Source organism: Anarrhichthys ocellatus, unplaced genomic scaffold (genome assembly GCF_004355925.1).
Source record: "Anarrhichthys ocellatus isolate YVR2014 unplaced genomic scaffold, GSC_Weel_1.0 scaffold59, whole genome shotgun sequence".
In the NCBI taxonomy this organism is placed as follows: Eukaryota; Metazoa; Chordata; class Actinopteri; order Perciformes; family Anarhichadidae; genus Anarrhichthys; species Anarrhichthys ocellatus.
This window is the reverse complement of record NW_022280089.1, coordinates 1,409,813-1,430,398: the sequence shown is the minus strand read 5'-3', so window position 1 is coordinate 1,430,398 and position 20,586 is coordinate 1,409,813. Positions and strand designations below refer to the sequence as shown.

Below are 20,586 nucleotides of genomic sequence, written 5' to 3'. Positions count from 1 at the left end.
CTCCAGAGAGAGACTGTGAAGCCCATCCTGAGTAGACGTAATGGTAGATCTGTATGTATGAGCGTGAGTGTGTGTGTGTGGGCAACAAGGGAATGTGAAAGCTCTTTTCATGCGCCTGCATGTATGAGATTATGTGTGTTTTATGGAGCGCAAGTAATGACGTGTAGATATAAGTAAAGCACATGAACCTCTCCATGGCAGGAAGAGTCTTTGTTCCTGTGCTCATGAATATCTGAAAGCATCAATTATTTAAAAAAACGTTTGAGGTGGAAAGAGAACTTTTTTTTCTCTTGCACAAAGAGAAACTGTGAAATGATAAAGTCATTAGCGTTGCTGGATACTACCTCGTTGTGTTTCCGGGCCGAGTTGAGCCCTCGGGAGCCCGTGGAGCCTCTGGATGAGGAGCTTCCTGTGGTCGAGCAGTTACTGGACATCTGACTCCTGGAGAGGTAACCGGCCTTACTGCTGTACGGCACCATCTCCTCATCTGAGGAGGCAATAGTGACAGACACGAGACGGGTAACAGTGAGGGCTGTTAGTCTGTGAGGCAGTGCAGCCTCTTAGTAGGGAAATGATGGTTAATATAAATATCTGCTGGAGAAATGACAGTTTGAAGCTGCTCTAGGTAAGAATGTTTTCATGCAAAAACACCCCCTGTAAATTCCTCCCACTTGTCTATATGTAATCCCAGCATGGTGTATGGTTACTAGCTGCAAATGAAGTGAATGAAAAGGCCAAAATGTACGACTTTCTTTGAAAAAGCTGTGATTTCCTGCAACAGCGAGGCATCGTGTTGCAGGTTTTCAGGAACTTATGAGCACAGCTGCATCTATACTTGTGACTACGGCATTTATTCAAGCAATGATCCAACAACCGGTCACGAACACAACTCTTTGTGTTCCAGCCAGTCTCGTTTTTCCTCTGCTGCGTCACACTGTGGGAGACGGTACTGCAGGGCATGATACAGCAGAGACGTGGTGTACACTGAACATCTGAGCGTGGTTAACACACTGGCCACGTTTTGTCTTTTTCATCCCATCTCTGATTTCTACAAGGAGTGACACATTTCAGGAGGAACATGCTCTCTCTGTGCTACGTCATCTTCTGCCGCCCGTAAAAACCTAATGAGGACTGAAATGCTACACTCTGCCTTACTGTCGGTGTGTCTTTGTCCCGAGCCTTTCCGTTGGTGGCTGCTGCTGCTGCTGTATTCGCTCCTCTCCAGGGAGGACAGAGCGCCGTTCACCGCGTTGCCGGCCTCCACGCACCCCTGGGGGCCCCGCAACCTGTCCTCCCCTGGGGGCGGCTCCGGAGGTGGGGGCAGGTCTAAGCAGAGAGCGGAGGGATAAGAAAACATGCATGAAGAGTTCTTGTTGCCTTTTTTAGTCCATGCATTGACACTGATTTTAGTGTCAGGTTTCTGTTTTCTGACATTGCTTTAAAAAGAGATTTCTTGTTTTAGTCTTTAGTTTGTGCATAACTGAGAGAACCGGAGAGACTTTCCTTCAGAAAACAGAGCAAATGTGTTCAAATGAACACCGAGGGCTCTGATTGTGTGATTCATAGCCAGTTGTGCAGTTTAATCGGTTACTGGACCCACAATGCAGTGCTACTTTAGATAATTCTCATTTGCAGCTATGGTGAGTGCAGTGTGTCTGTAAGCTAACATCACAAGTCAAAGCCATGCATAGAACCAGGAGCAGAGTTGTAGGTATTCACTCACAGCATATCGGCGTGTACGTGCTGGGTTATCATGGGGTGCATTTATTCACTCACTGACAAAGAGCAATGAATAGCAAAAGAAAAAAAGCGCAGACGAGATTTTCTCTTCTGCAGCAGAGCTGCAGCTTCAGCCTCTGAGAACATGTGATTCACGCTGAATAGCTTTATTTCGGAACTCTTTTTCCGATATGTTCAATAACACGTATTCAATTTGAGGAAATGTCAACAATGGAGGCGTTATTGTTCCCCATATCCCTGAAGCGACCGTATCTGAACCCACTCACCTCCTTGCACATCTCTTCTGTACGCTGAACTCTTTGACACCTTTTTTTTCACGCGTGATTTTTGGTTGGGAGGAGTGCACGTATCTGCTGGGGATGAGCGGCCGTGCACTGTGTGAAGACAGGAAAAACAATCAGAGAGTGTTTTTGTATCCCTCCACACTCAACACAGCATTTGATGTAGTCAATGCATGTGGATCAACAGCAGGGTGAATGTGTACATGAATGCTCAGCTCTCATGATCTTATTTGCCACTGTGCCTTTCTGTGTGTGCGTGTTGTGTGCAGGCTCGTCAGTCAGTCTCTTTACCGGGTGTAGTCGCGCTGATGCTGTCTTCATTCAGAGCTGGCCCCTGGCTGTGGAGGCAGCGATGGGCAGGACTCTGGCACTGCAGCGTGCCAACCTCCGGTGAGCCGGGATGCTGTTGGCCGGAGAGGTTTGGGTTGGACTGGGTGAGCAGCGGGCTCGGCGCCTGGGGAACTGGCAGTGGACTGCAGGGTAACCTTCTGCTATGGGAAGCAAGGGCAACGTGTTACTGGAGAGAACAAATCAATGGAGGCAAAGCTTTGGTTCAGAGTGAGGTTTACAAAAACAGAATAAACTGGGTGTATGATTTGCATCCTCTGTTTGGCGGACTTCTCCTGTTTCCAGTCGATCTGCATCATTGTTATTTAAATGGTGAATTTCACATCTGGCCATGGGATTAGCCATTTGGCTAACAATGGTCAATGTGCATTGTTGCCGACAATCGAGTTCTTTCTTCTGAATGTTAAAAAATGATTGTGTTGGATGTGTGTAAAATGTGCAGCTACGGTGTCAAAATGCATTATTATCATTATCATTATGCATTAGTGTATCTTTTTCTCTTAGTATCTAAAGTTAGCTAACATTAGCCACTTTAAGCTACCGGTCATACCAGACCAAGGAAGGCTGGAGAGGCAAATGGAATTGAGCACTTAACATTTGTGACAAGACGATTTTCTTATTTTGTCTTTAAAAATGTACATAGTTGCTTAAAGGTACAATTAAATAACTTTTTGCGAATTAGATAATGCTAAAAAAAGAACCTTCTTTTATGGAGGAATTTCTCCATGTTGACAGATTTATCTGAACTAAATGACATTATAATAATTATATAATGACCATTGCATCGTAGCGTCCTTCTGTTAACTGAGCAGAGAACAGTGGACAGTAGAATCTTCAGGGAGAAAAGCTAATACAAAGCAGAGAGGAGGTTTGCGTTTAGTAAAGCATACGACTGTGTTTGTGCATTAGAAGAGTTCAGGGTGACGAGTTGATGTGGATTAGAATATGAACCTCCCAGTCAATGCTCCCAGTTCACATACCGTGAGAGCTGCTGGCCGTCCACGTGGTTGAGGCGGGGGAGGTCATGGGGGGCTCGGCTCTCCTCGTGAGGCGACGGCGTGAGCGTAGCAGTGGACTGGTGGCTGTAGGAGGTGGCCGGGGAGGAGGCATTGTTCCTCTGCGGGGGACAGGATCCATCCTCGCAGCCCTCCATCAGGTAGGTCCTCTCCGGGAGGGGGGGACACCACTCCTCGTCCGAGCTACACAGACAAAGAGCGGCGTCACAGCTCGATGATACAGTGTATGAGATGTAGCTGGATCTTAACCGTGTGTGTGTGCTCTTAAACGACATTGTTGAGCCTGTTAGCTCACTGGCGCCTTCGATTCCAGCTGGCCACGAGGCTACTTAAACATTAATGCTGTTCTTTGCTGCTAGGAGCGTGAGACAGAATGATAGTTTGCTCTGTGGTTGCAGAGAGCGAATGGAAAGGAGAAACACAGCAAACTGTGTCGAGAAAACAGCTTAATCACTAAAAGCAATTGACCGAAGCCGAGGTAATTGAGTTGTTAAGGCCGGAGGCAAAAGAGCCGCGTTGGGTTCGATACGCAATGTGCCTATTAGAGGTGACGCTAAGTCTAAATGATGGTGCAGCAGTGTGATACAAATTATAGATGTGTGTGTGTCTGACTCACCCTATGTCCATGTCCTCGTGCTCGGGGGGCTGGTCGTCCGGCTCACTCTGTTCCAGCTCTCCAATGGGGGGAGGAGGGGGCAGCGCCTCCATCCAGGTCAGAGACGGGGTCTTGACGGCCTTACCCATCGCCTTCTGCTTGGGCTTACTACCTGTAGAAACACACAGAGGAACACTATGATTCTCTGGAGGAAGATACCTTTTTATATTGAGCTGAATTATCTTGAGCATAATTGACACATGACATATATCACAGCTGGAAGATATGAAAATGGGTATGAGTTAGGAGTGAAATGCTACTGCAAAAGATCTACTTTCATTTGATCACTGAAGAAATAATTCATACAACTGCAAAGGCCGAGGGTAGAATCAAAACCAGATGAACAGAGAAGGTAGTATATTGGATACTCTGCTACTTATTATTATATTTGTTGTCCACTAATCTCATTATTTTTCTCAATTGATTATTCCACAGTTTGATGGTAAAATGCACCAAATGAATGCATTGCTTGTGTATCTGACCAACCAGGGCCGGACGATATGAAAAAGACAATATTTTTGACCAAATATCTCGAAATTGAAATTGTAAATTGGAATATTGGCACCTTTACAAAATATTTATGAAGATATTTTTGATAAATAATCATCAGTACTGTGGATATAATGACTGGGTAAAGGTAAACAATAGATCAGCCTGGTACATCACTTTGCTGTAATGCAGCCTTTAAAACCAGGAAAAGACATTGATGTGATATTACAATCTCTAAAATCTAAGTTGATTTATCTATTCCTGTATGACAATATCAATATAATATTGAAATATTGCCCAGCCCTATGACCAACAATCTAAAACCTTAAAATATTCACTTTAATGTCACATACAACGAAAATGAGCAGGAAGTCGCACTGAGAAGCTAGAACTGTAGATAATTATCGGTATTTTGCTATCAAAATAGATGCCGATAAATTATTTTTGCGCTTTACTAATCATTTCAGCTCAAATTAAAACAAATAATTATTGATAAATGTGAAAATAACAAAAGCTAATTAACATTAGAACAGCTAAAAGCTTCCGGCAGAAAGAAAGGTCGGAAAAAAGATGCATCGCTGAGAACTAAATACGCTGGTTGTGTTGTTGAGCTACCAAACACAGCAGTAGGTCCACGGTGCCCTCCTCACCATTGCAGCGGTCCGGCTGGGCGTACTGAGCTCCGGACAGCCCCGGCTGGGCGATCCAGTGTCCATCCTGCTGCTGCTCGCCGCTGTGGACAGGTGCCTGAATCTGGTTGGTGAAAGGCATGATGGAGGTGGAGGCGTAGGGAGCCGTGGAGGCTTGCTGGGCGTAGGCGAAGCTGTGCGGGTCTTCGTTGGTGGCGTCGATGGTGCTGTAGATAGGCCCTTCGGTGGAGCCGCCTATGCTGTACTTCTCCGTCTGATTCAGGTAGTTGGAGATGCCTGCGTCTACAAGGGGATGGAGGTCATGTTTAGCTTTTCTTGCTTTGTTTTGTTGCATTGAGCGCTTCTACTTATCACCACACTTTGATGCTTTAACTTAACGAAACAGACGGACGTTCATATACCGTCTCTACCAAACTATTGAGTGGAAGCATCCTCCTACCGTTGTAGTATCTCTCAGCTGTGTCGTGATTGCTGGTGCAGCAGTTGACTGCCTCTTTGCCGCTGTGGACCAGGTTGGTGGTGGGCCAAGAGTCTGCCAGCCACGGGTAGTTGCCCATGTTGCCTCCCAGCACGCCGGGCCTACGGAGACATTCTGGTTTTAATTTAAGACGTGGTTGGACACAGTGCAGCAGCAAGGACTGTCCGGATGGAAATACAGCAAGAACAGCAAGCAAAAGGCTGGATAGAAACATTTATTCATTCATTTCTATGAATTACTGGGAATTTAAACAGATTACAGATACACAGCAGGATATAATTACCTTCCATTGAGTACTGTTCCCTCTACATGAGGGAAACCAACTGCAGAAGACAAAGAGAGAGTGATGAGGGTGGTATACCGACTCGTGGATGTTACAGTTTTGGAGCCTATTTTGTCTTTTAGTTCAGTGAAGACAATACTTAACTAAACAAAGATCAGCTGTTCTCATTTCCTTTTATTGAATGTAATTGTTCTGTTATTTGCTGAATAAATCATACATGCCCCTAAATGTATGAAAAGAAATGCCTTGCACTACAATCTCAATGCCACCTTCCAAATGACCGATCCCACGACTTCCCTAAGTGCCAGACGGCAGCAACAGAGTCATCGATAATGTACCGTTCTACATGTGAATCACTCCTCCTGACCTGCTGGTGTGTAGGCGAAGGAGGCGGTGTAGTGGCTCAGCTCCTTCCTCTTCTTGCGCCGGCAGTAGATCCAGACGCTGAAGCCCATGAGGATGACCCAGCAGGCTCCACCGATGCCCGCGATGAACGCCGGCTGCTTGACCACGCCGGTGATCTGCTCGGCCAGACTCACGCTGCTCTCCTCGCCGCCGTCGCTGGTGCTGCCGCCTCCGCCGCCGCCTCCGCCGCCTGGCATGGAGGGCTGTTCAGCTGGCAGCTCTGGGGGGAGAGAATGGGAAGGGGGAGGGCAAAATAAGACAACATCATAAGAACTGAAGGAGTTCTATGTTATCTGTTGATCTGTTGTATTTATCCAGCCAGTGTATTTTCAGTGTATTTATTTGTATGTCTTTATTGTCTTTAAAGCCAAAGAGAGCATCCAATTAAAACCTAACAATGTATCCACAGTAATAGTACCATTATAAGACATTTACAAATGATGATAGAAACAGAGCAGCTAAATAATAACATCAGCATGGTAACATGGTCAAAATGAAAATGCTAACATGCTGATTTTTAGCAGGTAAACCATTTACCTCATCCCTGATCTTAAATTAGGATATTAGCGTGCTAACATTTGCTAACTAGCACTAAGTCCAAAACACAGCTGAGCCTGATGGGAATTAGTTCTGCAGTGTCTAGTCATAAACCAAAGTATTGGAACGATTCGATTTTGACCTGATGATGATATTTTAGCGACTGGTTTACACTCAGATGAAAAGTTAATTGATGACTCGGATCCTCAGGAATCATCCTCTGGGGACCATAAATGTGTGTACAAAATTGAATGGCAATCCATCCAACAGCTGTTGAGATTTTTCAGTCCGGACTAAAGTTGTGGACCGATCGGAGACTGTATCTAAGAAGTGGACATCGTCACTATGACGTCACTCATCGGTTTATGGACTATTTTGAACAGATGGGACACGAGAGGGTGGAGCTAAGTACGACCGACAGTGAATAAGACATTTTTAGGCAACGAGAATGTTACAATTAACTTTCATGAAGTGAAAACACACGCAGTCGTAGCTACCTGTCAATCACAAGGTAGCCCCGCCCTAAAGCATACCCTGATTTCTGGTCTATTTAACTCTAAACTCTAATGGTGTGTGAATGTTGTATATTATGTTAGATAGTCCTGATGGGCAGGTGGCACCATGACATGTAGTGTTAAAGCGCTTTGAGTGGTCGGAAAGACTGTACAGTCCATTTACCATTATTTATAAAGGTAATAATGTCCCCCCCCTCCAACAGAAACAAGGTTCGTCTGTAGTGCACCTGCATCTTGGCCCGCTCATATTTCTACATCTGTTTGTGTCACTGTGGACTCACTGATGAGGACAGACACCGGCTGACTGCGGGTGCCGATGCCGGCGCCGGTCACCGCCGCCACCTCCACCTGGTACAGCACGCCAGGCATCAGGCCCTTCAGCGCTGTGGACAACGTGTTCCCGTCCACCGTCCTGTTGATGAAGTAGCGTGTCTGGTTGTCGCCGCCGCTGCTGCCCACACACCAAACCTGGTGGGATTCACAGAGATGGCTTTGAATTCATTAGGCGGCTCATTTCGGGCCTCTGGTTTGGCTTTGTGACACTTTTAAAAATCAGTCTCCTATCAGTCTATAGGGCTCAGTCGAGGGTGTGTTTTCATGTTCATTCACTGACGAAATAGTGAACTACATTCTGTAATATTTCATCACTTTGATCAGTCAGATATTCCGTGTTAAATGTACAGTAGACATTGAACTTGACCACTAACCAGTGTGCTCGGCTCTACGTTTGAAGTCCTACTGAAACAGCCTGAGGATTTTTCTTTCCCTTTGAATTGTTTTTAATCTCTGCATGTAACCTGAATGAACTAAATATTAGGGTCATCTTGTGACCGTCCAGAATCCTCCGAAAGCTCTCGGCTTCCTCATTTGTGACTGGTACAACTATAATTAAGGAAATCTCATAATTCATATGGATTTAATGCAAATTTCGTTTAAAAGGAAGCGTGCCGTAGTAGGATTGTGTTGTCTAGCAGTCGTTGCTGCCTTCAGATGAGAACGCAGTGACACTGCTGAGGCGTGTTTACCCTGTACTCCTGGATGATGCCGTTCTGCATCTCGCTGGGCGGAGGCTCCCAGGAGACGCTGATGCTGGAGCTGTTGCTTAGCTTCACTGTAACCACTGTGACAGCTCTGGGTGGGGCACTGGGGACTGGGGAGGTGGGGGCGACATCATTCATGTCATTACAGCAACATACTTATGGTGAGCACAATGACAAGTGAGTACAAAACTAAATTTAAAAGGCAATAAAAGCGAGGAGATAAAAAAGACAAGTCGAGAAACATGAAAGTGAGCTGTAGCAGGAGAGAATCAAGTTTGATCTTTTTCTTTAAACATTTAATCATGTTTTGTTTTTTCTTTTGACAGACTAAGCTACTCAGGCAGGTCCATCCAAAGTCTATAAGAAAAAAAAATCTCTCTTGTTTTCAATAGACTTTGGATCAACTCATATCAAACTGCTGAAAACCTCGGCTGCAAAAACCAGTGTGTGGAGCTGAATTTAATAGAAAGTGGGATCAATATAAATGAACCCAAAATTGCAGAGGATATAAAATTAACCCCGAAATGAGATAACGTTACTGAGATTCATGTGGTGCCAGACAGGCTAATGAACAGCCATTTCCAAGGCCCTGCAATGTCAAAGAAGAAGGGCCTGGCCTGGTTTATTAACAGAAGCTTTTCTTTGAATCTCTTCCTGGTACGGACACGTTTTCAGAAGTCATCAGATTCATTACCCTCCTCCGGGGTTCGGACCAGTAACGTTCGGCTGTCCTTTCCCTGGAATTCATCGAAATAGGGACGGATCTTCATCTCGTACTCGGTTCCTTTGAGCAGGCCGGTGAGGACGGTGATGCGTTCGGAGGGGGAGTTGATGTCCTGGAGGAGCCAGGTTCCCCCGCTGGGTCGGTAGAAGAGACGGTAGCCCTGGACGTACTGAGACTGACGGTCAACCTTGATGAATCGAGGGGGGGGAATTAAAAAAAGATAAGAGAGAAGAGAAGTGGAGAACTGAACCCTCAACCATCCCTAAGCATAGACCCACAAAGAGCCACTCACAGTCCAGGACACTCGGATGGAGGCTGTTGTCAGCGTGACGGGCTCTTGCAGCTGGACGGCCACCTCTCCCAGCTCCCTCTGCACTTGCCTGTGGTCCACTCCCTGACCCGTTGGACTCACATCTGAGGGGAAACACAGACACTCTTCAAAGGGTTGCTACCGATGCATTATCACACAGGACAGCGGTGGTGTTCTTCACACGAGTCTCCATGCGAGTCATGAGAGAGGCGCAGACTGACCTTGGGTTCTGACGGGCTCAGAGATGGGGCTCGGGTCACTCAGGCCGTAGGCGTTGACGGCTCGGACAATGAACAGGTAGATGGTGTTGGGGAGGAGGCCGGTGATGGTGTGCGTTTCCATCTTGACCATGTCGGCTACAGTCTGCCACGTGCTTCCCGCTGATTGGCTGTGAGAGGAAAGCAGAAACAAATGATTCAGTTTTGGATGCAACATGATATTTAATGAGCAAACTTGATCTTTAACCTAATCTCAGTCTATTCATTCTGCCTTGCATCGTCTGGCGCTTAATGTTACACTGAAACATCCTGAACATCAAAATGTTTCCTCAGACAGAATCTATGCAGCATTTTAGATTTATTAAACATATTTATTAAGAAAATAAACGCTACAAAGTCAGACATCCAAGACTCCAGATATATCGTCAAGAAAGATAAATGACAGACTCAAATAAAAATGAGGGAGATGAATGTGAGAGACGAAGAGAGAGAGAGAAGAAAACTAAATAGCATGACAGCAATGATGTACTCAATGGATAACTGCTTATAATATATAAAAGCATGGTAGACAAACCTGTCTTATTATTTACATGTTTTAGAGACTGCGTTAAAACCTATTAAATGGGATGACAAGGCATATTTAGATTTGTGTATGTGAAATTTATCTCGAGTGGCCAGTGTTAAAATATACATTTTCATATCTGTCCAAATTATTAGAATGCAAACAGTTATTAAACAAAGGTCATTAGGCTATTATTACTCCTGCATTAATGTCTCACAGCATTTTACTCTTGTAGTTGATTAAGGTGGAGTACAATAAAATACTCAAGTAAGGTACAATCACATGTGTACTTAAGTACGATACTTGAGTAAAGGAAGGCTCCTTTAGTTACATTCCACCACTGAACCAGTGTCAGTACTGCTTTGCGATGCTGATTTGATGTGCAGCCGCACAATTTAACCAAAGCTTGAGAAGATCTCCAGGCGATAGCGGGATCTATTTTTGGCTCCCTCTCATATTTCTTATCTGCTAAACAATAGCAGATGTGAGCAAAGTCACTGAGAGAAGTTTGTGCTCGCGAGAACATCTTCAACTGATGCAATTTGCCGTCCTGATGAATAATGTAATGGGGCCTGTAAGAAGCCGCAGCTGCCGGTGGGAAAGGAGGGTATCTTCTTAGCCTTGTGGCACCCCCCCAGATACATTATCCTGCCGCTGCTCATCCCGCCTCTTCCTCTTCCTCCGTGAATCCACTGTCACCTTGGTAGAGCGGCAGTCACAAAGGCCTCTCCAACCATTTCTTTGACACTTTTAGAATTCCCCCAAGGGTACTGTGGGGGTTTGTGGTGAAGGAGCTTCTGTAGTGCTGAACTGCACAATTAGACCAAAGAGGAAAACGACTCATGAATACTCATCTTGTGTGTGTGTGTGTGTGTGTGTGTGTGTGTGTGTGTGTGTGTGTGTAGGCCGCCCTATGCTGGAGCTGGATTCAAGGTAACTTTGTGAAGGAGTTGGGAGTTCACACACAAGGATGTGACTCCAGACAAGAGAAAGTGAATACAGTCTCACCAGGAGTATGAAACGTCTACCATCTTACATTAAATAAACACTATTACACCTTGCATATGTACACACACACACACACACACACGTGCCCCAACCCTTTGCTCTTCTCTGTACTCTCACAAACAAACCTCAGCTCCCCAGGCAAAGAAATGTTATTGCAGACATCCCAGCGGTCCCGTCCAGCTGCTTTATAAAGAATCAGCGTGCGTTACTTGGAAACGCTCCGCCGCTGCCACGGGCCACAGTGGACGTCTGGATCTGATTAAGCTCTGCCGGTCTTCTCCTCTATATCGAGTCGAAGGGACACATTTCCCCATAACACCATCCTATCTTCATCTGGAGGCCTCCGTCCATCCGTGGAGCCGCCTATCCTGCTCAGCTAAATCTACTAACTAAATCCCCCTAATTAATCCAAGATGGACTTCCACTCAAGTGGCACTTTCTGCTGTAGTGCATAACGGCTCATGAGTGTACAAATGAGTCCTCTCGCATGCTTGTTACATTGCTGACATATTTTGAATAATTTTGCCTGGCCAAACCTGAAATTAAATGCACTCCTGCTCGTACATTTAATCAATGAAATTGCTCTGTTGAGTTTTTGTCTTTTCAAGGTCTAATACTAATGAATACGTGTGGCAGCACGACTCTCTTTAAAGAACTGCAAAGCATGAAAGAATTGCATTAGTCTGGAAATCAGTGAAGATGTTTTAGTGTCCCGTAATGAAAAAGGTCTTCTGTTCTGACAAGAAAGATGCTTTTACATTCAAATTGTTGAATTTCAAGATATTCAACACAAGAAGAATACAGCCTGGACTGTTAAATAAAGAACATGTATGATTAGAGACAAAAGTATTCTCTGAAATAGCAGACGGGTAAAGCAGTGAAGATACTCAACAACGAGGGAACGAGTGTGTATCTTAGATTTTGGGGAACTCACCTGAAGGCCTCAATGATGTAGGCGGTGACGGCTGCTCCCCCCTCATGGGCGTTGGGTTGCCAGGTCAGAGAGACGCTGTTCTTGGACACGTCCGTGACTATGGGTTTGTGCGGCGGACCTGGGAGCTGGAAGGGCTCCGCAGCCTGGGCGACCGACGGGTCTGCACTCTCTGGAGGGTGAGGGAGGAGACAAAGATGGAGGCAGGAAGGAGACGAGACATCAACATGAGCGTCTCATAATGTCCTCTGTGTAATCTAATGCTGACTGAACATTTGCATCAACGTCGCTGCGGGCCGACTTCCTCACTTCTAACAGACTTCACAGTTTCTGCTTTTCATTGGAACTATTGGATCTTAACGAACCATCACGGCGCTATTAGTCAAATAACAACCTTATGTGTCATCAGAGCAGCTTGTTACTCTATTTAATTCCCTGTTTTTATGTTCATTGCGTCTCTTTCTCTTTATTCTAAAGCACGTTGTGCTACATTTCTTGGATGAAAGCTGCTATACAAGTACAGTGTTTAATGCCACTGATGCAATCTCTCCAGCTTGAAGTCTTATTTAATGCCTGATGGGTTGTGGAGAAGGTAAAAAGATCAGAGCCTCACAGAGCAGCGTGTGCTTTGAGCTGCAGCATCGACCGATATCTCTCGATTGTGCCCTGACCGAGGCCGTTAGTGTGTTTCAACCTTTATTCATCCCAAAAAAGGGCCGGCTCTTTGTCAACATCAAGCTTCACATTCATAAACTTTCCGACATTTATGTTTGCAGTCTGCCCAGCAACAGCTCCAGGACCCGCATAGGTTCATTAGACCTGGCAAGATGTTTCATTTGAGCAAATAAGAAGTCACAAGGAGCCTGGTTACTTCGACCTTTTAGAAATATCTCATATTGACAACTATGCTCTAATCTGCAGTCCTACTCAAATCTATAACTAATAACTTCACTGCTGTTAATTCAAACAGTGAAGTGTTACACAGAGACTGTTTCAAAGTTAGCCAAATTAATAATATTGCAGAAACAGAAGAGTGACAATCAGATTCGGTTTTCAGCTGTGCAAAAGGTTTATTCAAATAATTTTGCATATATAGCTGCTTGTCATTTGCATGCATTTAAATCATGCAGAGACAATTTACCTTTGACTGTGAGCACTCCACTCCAACTGGTCTCTCCACTGGAGCTGGAAGCCAGGCAGGTGTAGACCCCGGAGTCCGTTTCCTGGCAACAGCGAAATGTGTGTCATTAGTTTAGTGAGAGTGAGCTTTGGATGCTACGCTAATGAACCCATTACCAGTGATCAAGACTAAATGTCATATCTCTCAAACCAGAATGTTTGCACTCAGAGTTGTGAGCAGAGGGAAAGCTGGCAGAGCAGAGAGCCGTGATCCACATGCAGCCGACCAGGTGAATCTTTATGCTTCCACATCACAGTCAGATTGGCTTTTTCACAATCCGTTAGGAGCAGCTAGCAGCTCCTATTGGTGCCGACATCTTTAAAAAGTGCATCTGTAGCACTGTCAACAGCCATTACGTTCTGTCTTTCTGCCTTTTCCCTATAATTCTAGCACCATGATGAGGTCAAGGAAGAACCCTCTCACCTCCGCAGGCATGGAAATCCCATTCATAGATATCTCAGATGGAAACTAACATGTAGAGGGGCAAAGTCCCCCCCCCCCCCCCCTCCTCTGGTAAACCACCATAAGTACGTGTCTGTCTGTCTAATAAATTATTATATACTTTCTTGACATGAAAAATGATCATCACATGTGTAATTTATGCCACAATTCAAACAGGATAAAATAATGATTTGTCTTTCGTACATATTTTTCCCAACGAGGGAGAGTGGAAGACGAGGGACTTTGCCTCTCTATTGCTGACAGGAGGGACAGAATCACTGATGCATAGACAGACAGGAGGACATCCTACACAGGTGGAGACACACGGGGCCTTATGACTATGTCAAAGGTTTGGATGTGAAGTAACGACCTGACTGTGAATCATTTGGATGTCTTTTTCTGATACTTCAGTAAATTGGTAATAATGAAAATAATAATATAATATATTATTAATAAATATTCTTCTATGTTATGATGATATTTAAATTCCAGCCAATGTTTTTTTTTAAAGTGAAATGCAGCATTCAGGCACTACATTGGTTATGTTTATCTAAATTTGAAAGTAAGTGCATTTCCTTGGGCATCAATTATTGTTAATTGGATAATTGTTAATTCAATTCTCATCTGGCAAGCCTTAACATAGCATCTGCTGTTATTAGCTGCGTTTACTCTGGCCATTCTGTCATTGATAGTGACTTTATTTTATTTTTCATAAATGAAATATTCTCAGTGGACCTATTTCAATTTAAAGTCAAGCTGGTGGCTTTTATGTTCCTCGTCTTCTTCCTACACGGCAGAGGAGCAGAGTTAAAGGAGGGATCAAAGGACAGAATTTTAATGAGCAGCTAGTGGTCCAGAAATGTCTGAGGAGCCAGTCTTTATATTCAACAGCTACTTAGCATTCTGGTCATGCTATGAGCAGATGTAATTAAGAGGTGTGTGTGTGTGTGTGTGTGTGTGTGTGTGTGTGTGTGTGCACAAGTGACTGCTGCTGGCTATCAAATTTTTGGGGAGGCAAGCCAGAAGCTAGACGGGCTGTGAAATTGCTTACAACAGAGGGAGATGCTGGGGGTCTGTACACTGGGGAATGTGACACTGAGGTAGCAGGAGCAATGCCTCTGAACGTCTTTCTGTTGCTTTAGCTTCACTGCTCCACGTCTTTCTCCCGCTCTGCTCTCTTTCATTTCACTTCATCCTTCTTTTAAAGGTTAACTTCGCTATTTTTTAACCTGGACCTGATTTTCCCAATGTTTTAAGTGACTAATGGGGACAACATTTTTTTGAAATTAGTCCAGCATTGAGCGAGACAGACAGAGAGGAGAAGTCTCCTTCTGAAATCTTGCGAGAGCCCTTCACTGGCAAAAACAAGACCTTTTAGCTGCCCCGTTTAGCGGCTGCCGTTTGCAGCGCTCTCCCTCAATACTGGACCAGCTTCAAAAATTGTTGTCCCCATTAGTCACTTAGACACGAAAACATGAGGAAATAGTGTCCAGGTTGTAAAACATACTACAAATGGGCATTAGAAGACGGAGGACACCAGAAGATTGTCGAGCGACACACAGTCGAATTAGTCTAAGTAGCACGAACACAGTTGTGAATTAAACACACTGTAGACATGCGGCAGAAGGAAATTCATAGACAACATTACTGTTTGGAAAAAGTAACCCCCTAATTCATTTAAATGGGTGCCGACACTGACTGCTCCCGAAAAACAGTGGAACGAGGGTCAACTTTTGGTGCAACGCAAAGAAATGCCATCAAATACGTGCAAATGCTCATTTGTGGGGCATTACTTTGTAAAGTGAATGCCGTATTATACTGTGTACATCATGATCTCGCTATGGGGTCTGATAAGACTTCAAACTCATCTGTTACTCCAACTGGATTAATATTTCATCATCCCACAATACGCCGCCACCCTAACCCTTCTGCAACGCAGGGATGTGTTCAATTTCATGCCAACTAGTGCGCCAAGAAACGTAGCAATGCACCAGCAGAGGAGTTTGATTTAGCATGTCTGGTAGGCCTCAAGGATAGTGTGTTGTGTGATGGTGAGAAACTGAATGTTAACTCTCCTTTAAAGCCCTGATTGTACTGTGGAATTTTGACAATGTTTGATGAGCGTGCCCTCGTATCATTGACCAGCTCTTGAGGGTGCGCATTCATGCCACAAGTCTGACATAAAAAAGAACATGCAGAGTAAAAAGGGCAGTCGTGCATGTATTGGTGGCCTTAATGCCCCATTAAAAGCAGCGGTGCACGAGAAAAACAAGCAGCGAAGAAGAAACAAGACGGTGGGTTCTCCAACATTCACAAATAGAGGCTTTGCAAAGGTTTTACGAGCTATGAAATGCACTCAAACAATGTGGTAAAAAAACAAAACCCTGTTTGTTTACAATAAAAGCTCCAGAGAGAGTAGCTGTAAAACTAGATAAATTATGAATTGGGCTTCATTAACTGCACATGGCGAGGGTAGGGGGACTGACGGTATTATAATGTTAACTGCACCTGTGAGGACTGCTGGCTCTCTAAATTGCTCTCCTGTTGCACTCTGTGCGGGAGTGTTACGGGGAATTTTAATTAGTTTTTCATCCGTTTTGCTGTAAGAGGTTTTCAGTCCTATGTAGTTCATCAATTTACATGCAGGACCCGTCCGCCGCAAACACAATCGGCCTCCCCTTATTCACTTAGTCTGCGAACGCAGGCCGTATTACTCCCATTGAAAACCTTATACATTATGCAGAGGATGTGCGAGGCAGGGCCTATCATGACTAATGGCTCGCTGAGCGCTGTGCACGTGTGCGTCCGCGTCCGAGGCCTGCTCATCAGTAACCGCTGACAGACAAATTACTCAAACCTAAGTGGCTTGTCAGAGCGTCCTGCAGGACAGGTGTCTCTCCATCCTACCCAGCATCCCTCGCTGCTCCTCCTTCTCCTCTCTATGATGACCTTGAGTTGACCCGTGGGCCGGCTAACTGAAGGGGGTACAAAGCGGCTCCCCAGATGGTGGCGTTTGATTTGGTGGATGGGGAATCGGTGGAGAGGGCGGGTGGGGTAAACAGCCGGGACACCTGACTATTAATCAAGCCCGGCAGCTCTGAGCGCTACGCGAAAAACAGATTGCTGAAAAATAGATGAGGGGAGGGGAAGAGAGGAGAACGGGAGGGAGGAGCTCCACATTCAAAGGGGGAACAGTATTAATTGTTAGTTTGACTACATCTTTGGGATATTTCTGCTCTGCACTTCCTAGAAATCAGTCAAACAGAGTGATCTGAGCTTTGGTGTCTTCTTCCTTTTCTTCGTCCACCACCTGCTAACTACCCACTCACCACAGGTATCAGCCTCCTACACAATATAGCGTTCATAATGATGTCAGATCCTTTTTTAGGCGGGCGCAGAAGGGAAACGTGATTACCGGCTATAACACGGGTACACTGGGATTTAAAGTCAACACATGAACTCGATTTCCTCCTTTAACGTGATTACTCACAGTAATCTGTTGTCTTCTGTCCGCGTAGACGTGCTCACGCTCTTCAGGCTTTGTTTGGGTTCCTCTGTTAGCTTGTTTATACTCTTGCCACACACACACACGTCAACCGTTTAGCAGAATGGCAGCACAAACCTCTTTAACCCCCCCAGCCCCCGAGCACTAGTACCACACACACACACACTTCCCGTCTGTCCAGGACGTCTTGGCACCGGTGAGGGACCGTGGTGGTGTGTGTCTGGCAGAGATCCCAGGGTAATGGCATCTCCTCACTGCCAGGGTACGAGGAACAAACAGACCATCTGTCCCTCTCCAGGGGCCCCGATGAAATCCACTTCTTCACACTGATTATTTCAGGTTCAAATGGGTTTATGAAGTGCTGATTTCATTTTCATTTTTCTATTTTAAGGAAGATTGCGCTCAATGATAAGTGTTTGCGTTTCATACTCTTTTGATTTCAACTAACATAACTAACTGATACAGATGTTTAGAGATTTAAATTGATGAATCTGTTTATTACAACTAGTTTTGCCACTAGTTGTGCTCACCAAGTTAACACCTGGGATCTCTAACCACGGTGATGTGGCGGAACAATGCTGCTATCTTTGTTTTTCTCTTCCACAGAGGCTAAACTGGGGATCTGTTTAAAATGAGCCTGGTTGTTTGACTAATATTGTACATACTGAGCAATTCACTGAGTGTGTACAATATTGTACAAAAGTAGGATCCTGGTTGTGATAGAAAAACAACTCAAACATCTTTTAACCATGCTAGCAGCGTGGCTCTCTCGAGGGACGGTTGGTTGATCCATCACTGGGTCCAGACATTCATGGTGCCTGGTGTGTGTGATGATGTGTTGTAATGATTTTGATGAGGCTTGGACTTTTCATCTAACCATCCCAGCAGGTTGACATATGTGGTTTTGAGTGAAAGCTCTCGACCACTATTGGATGGATTCACTTGTAGAAACTTAGTTGAAATATCCATGTTCCCCTCTTAATGAATTGTAATAAATTAGTGCATCCCTTAACTTTGCCTCTAGTGCTATCTTCAGGTAAAACTATGAATTTGCCATAAAACTTTGGTTTATGAACATCGATTTTGACATTCCCATCAGTTTCAGCTAGTTTTTAGTGCTTATTTGCAAATGTTAGCATGCTAAAACGCTAAACTAAGACGTTAAACATGGTGGACATTATACCTGCTAAACATCAGCATGTTAGCGTGGCATTGTTAGAATGTGATCATGTTAGCTCACAGGACTGCTTTAGTCAGCTGCAGACTCTTAGTCGTGTCTTCTGCCATCATTACAGCTGTTGTTTTGTGTTATAGTGATGGACTCTGGTGTCCCAACATCTGACATCGCTGACAAGCCCCGAACTAAAGAGTGCGGAAGAACATGTCAAATGAAACAACCAGCTGTGAAACTATCTGTGAAATCCAAAGCCATAAATACCAGGTGGTGTTGTGTGAGCTGTAGAACAATAAAATCAAACTGAGGGCATGTCTGCTCACTGTGTAGATTCTGATCAAACACAGCCATAGTCTACAGAGAACTTCAACATACTTCAAAAGCATGAGTCCTTCCAAGTTGGTGCTCTCAGCTGTCAAGTCTCTCCCTTTTATTCCTGCATGACATAAATATGACATAAATATAGTGTAAAATGCACTTCAGGCTCCCGACTGAGTCTCCCTCTCTCCTCTCCTCTCACTCAGCCTCCTGCTCCTCCGTCTCTACCTCTCGCTCCCATTCATCCACTCCTCACTTGCAGTGATGTATTGAGGATTTAATTACAAGTCTCAGCAATCGTTAATCATTGAGAACCAACAATCAATTAATGTGTGAGCCTCCTTCGAGTCTCGCAGAGGCTGCAGTGACCTCAGGTGCTACTTCATACCCGGGAGGGAATTCTGGGCGGAATGGATTTCATTAGCGTGGAGTAAGACGATGCTAACGACTGCTAATGGGCTGGCGTGCTCATTATCCTGGTGATCACGCCTCACAGATGCGGCTTTGCTACTTTCCCCACCTCTCTCTAGCATTTGAGTCACCGGTAAAAAATGTCCCGATACTTTCCCTGCAATTAAAACTGTGTGTTTTATCTCGTGGAATTTAGAATTTGGTTATCTTCCACATACTGCATCATGTTTGATGAGCAAATCGTAATACATGAAGATCATGAATACATTTTAATGAGTTCCCTGGAAATTGTGATTTGATGGAATGAGAAGCAGTACAAAATATACAATGAACTAGAAAATGCATTTCCTGCTGAAAATGCGTTGGAATGCTGAAAGCTGAAATGAATTGCAAAAACATTGCTGAAAATAGATATCCAATTTAAAAACAATTGCAAAAAGCTTAATAATTCAAAAAGTTGAAAGATTACAAATATGAAGTCATGTCACCCCTCTCCTGAAAGAGCTGAACATTTTGATATTCGAACGGTTTCTGTAGCTTAAAAAAATTTCAGCGGTAGTGATATTTGTTGTAGTAGTAGTAGAAGTTGTAGTTGTTGTAGAAGTATTATTAGCAGTATAAGTATTATTAGCAGTAGAAGTATTAGTAGCATTTGAATAAGTACTAGTTGTAGCAGTAGTGATATTTGTAGTAGCAGTAGTAGTAGAAGTTGTCGAAGTATTAGTAATTAGAAGAAGAAGTAGTATCAGTAGTCGTAGTAATAGCTGTAGTAGTGGTCATAGTATTTAATATAACAGTAGTAGTAGTAGAATAAGTAGTAGTAATAGTAAAGTCAGTTTTTGAAGTAGCAGTAGTAGTAGTACTAGTAGCAGTCATACTAATAGCTGTAGTAGTAGCAGGAATAGCAGTAGTAGCAGTTGTGGTTTAAGTAATAATAGTAGTGGTAGTGGTAGTAATAGCAGTAGTGGTAGAAATAATAGTGATGGTATCAGTAGTAGTAGTAGAAGTAGTAATAGTAGCAACAGCAAAAGTTGCAGTAGAAGTAGTAGCAGTAGTAGGAGTGATACTAGAAATATTAGTAGCAGTAGTTGTCGCAGTATTAGTAAGAGCATTCATTATTTCAACAAAAAAGTCTAATTTTGAGCTTAACGTTTAAATACAGTTAATCCATGAGGCTTTTATTTTGAAAGGGTGGGACTGGGTGGGAGAGCGAGGGGGAGAGGAGACATAATCTTAATGTTTGACACACATAAACAGAGGTTATTAAACGGCAGGCTTCATCACAAGCATTTCAGTTAGAATTCATTTTGTGGGGCCTTTACTTTAAAATGGGGGGTGTGTGTGTGTGTGTGTGGGGGGGGGGGGGG

General features: G+C 44.3%; 1 protein-coding gene across 1 annotated transcript in view; it reads right to left on the bottom strand.

Annotated features, from left to right (window-relative positions):
• The window catches only part of robo3 (roundabout, axon guidance receptor, homolog 3 (Drosophila)), an 85,540-nt gene that overhangs the window by 4,579 nt on the left and 60,375 nt on the right, over window positions 1–20,586 (bottom strand). The window contains exons 8-24 of the mRNA XM_031871592.1: window positions 13,332–13,413; window positions 12,194–12,362; window positions 9,693–9,859; window positions 9,454–9,575; window positions 9,132–9,348; window positions 8,423–8,547; window positions 7,679–7,865; window positions 6,308–6,565; window positions 5,941–5,980; window positions 5,619–5,758; window positions 5,180–5,461; window positions 4,002–4,152; window positions 3,350–3,568; window positions 2,313–2,512; window positions 2,007–2,114; window positions 1,156–1,326; window positions 345–487 (exon numbers count right to left, since the gene is read on the bottom strand). Of these exons, the coding sequence (XP_031727452.1) occupies window positions 345–487; window positions 1,156–1,326; window positions 2,007–2,114; window positions 2,313–2,512; window positions 3,350–3,568; window positions 4,002–4,152; window positions 5,180–5,461; window positions 5,619–5,758; window positions 5,941–5,980; window positions 6,308–6,565; window positions 7,679–7,865; window positions 8,423–8,547; window positions 9,132–9,348; window positions 9,454–9,575; window positions 9,693–9,859; window positions 12,194–12,362; window positions 13,332–13,413 (2,781 nt within the window). The remainder of the gene's footprint in view (window positions 1–344; window positions 488–1,155; window positions 1,327–2,006; window positions 2,115–2,312; window positions 2,513–3,349; window positions 3,569–4,001; window positions 4,153–5,179; window positions 5,462–5,618; window positions 5,759–5,940; window positions 5,981–6,307; window positions 6,566–7,678; window positions 7,866–8,422; window positions 8,548–9,131; window positions 9,349–9,453; window positions 9,576–9,692; window positions 9,860–12,193; window positions 12,363–13,331; window positions 13,414–20,586) is intronic.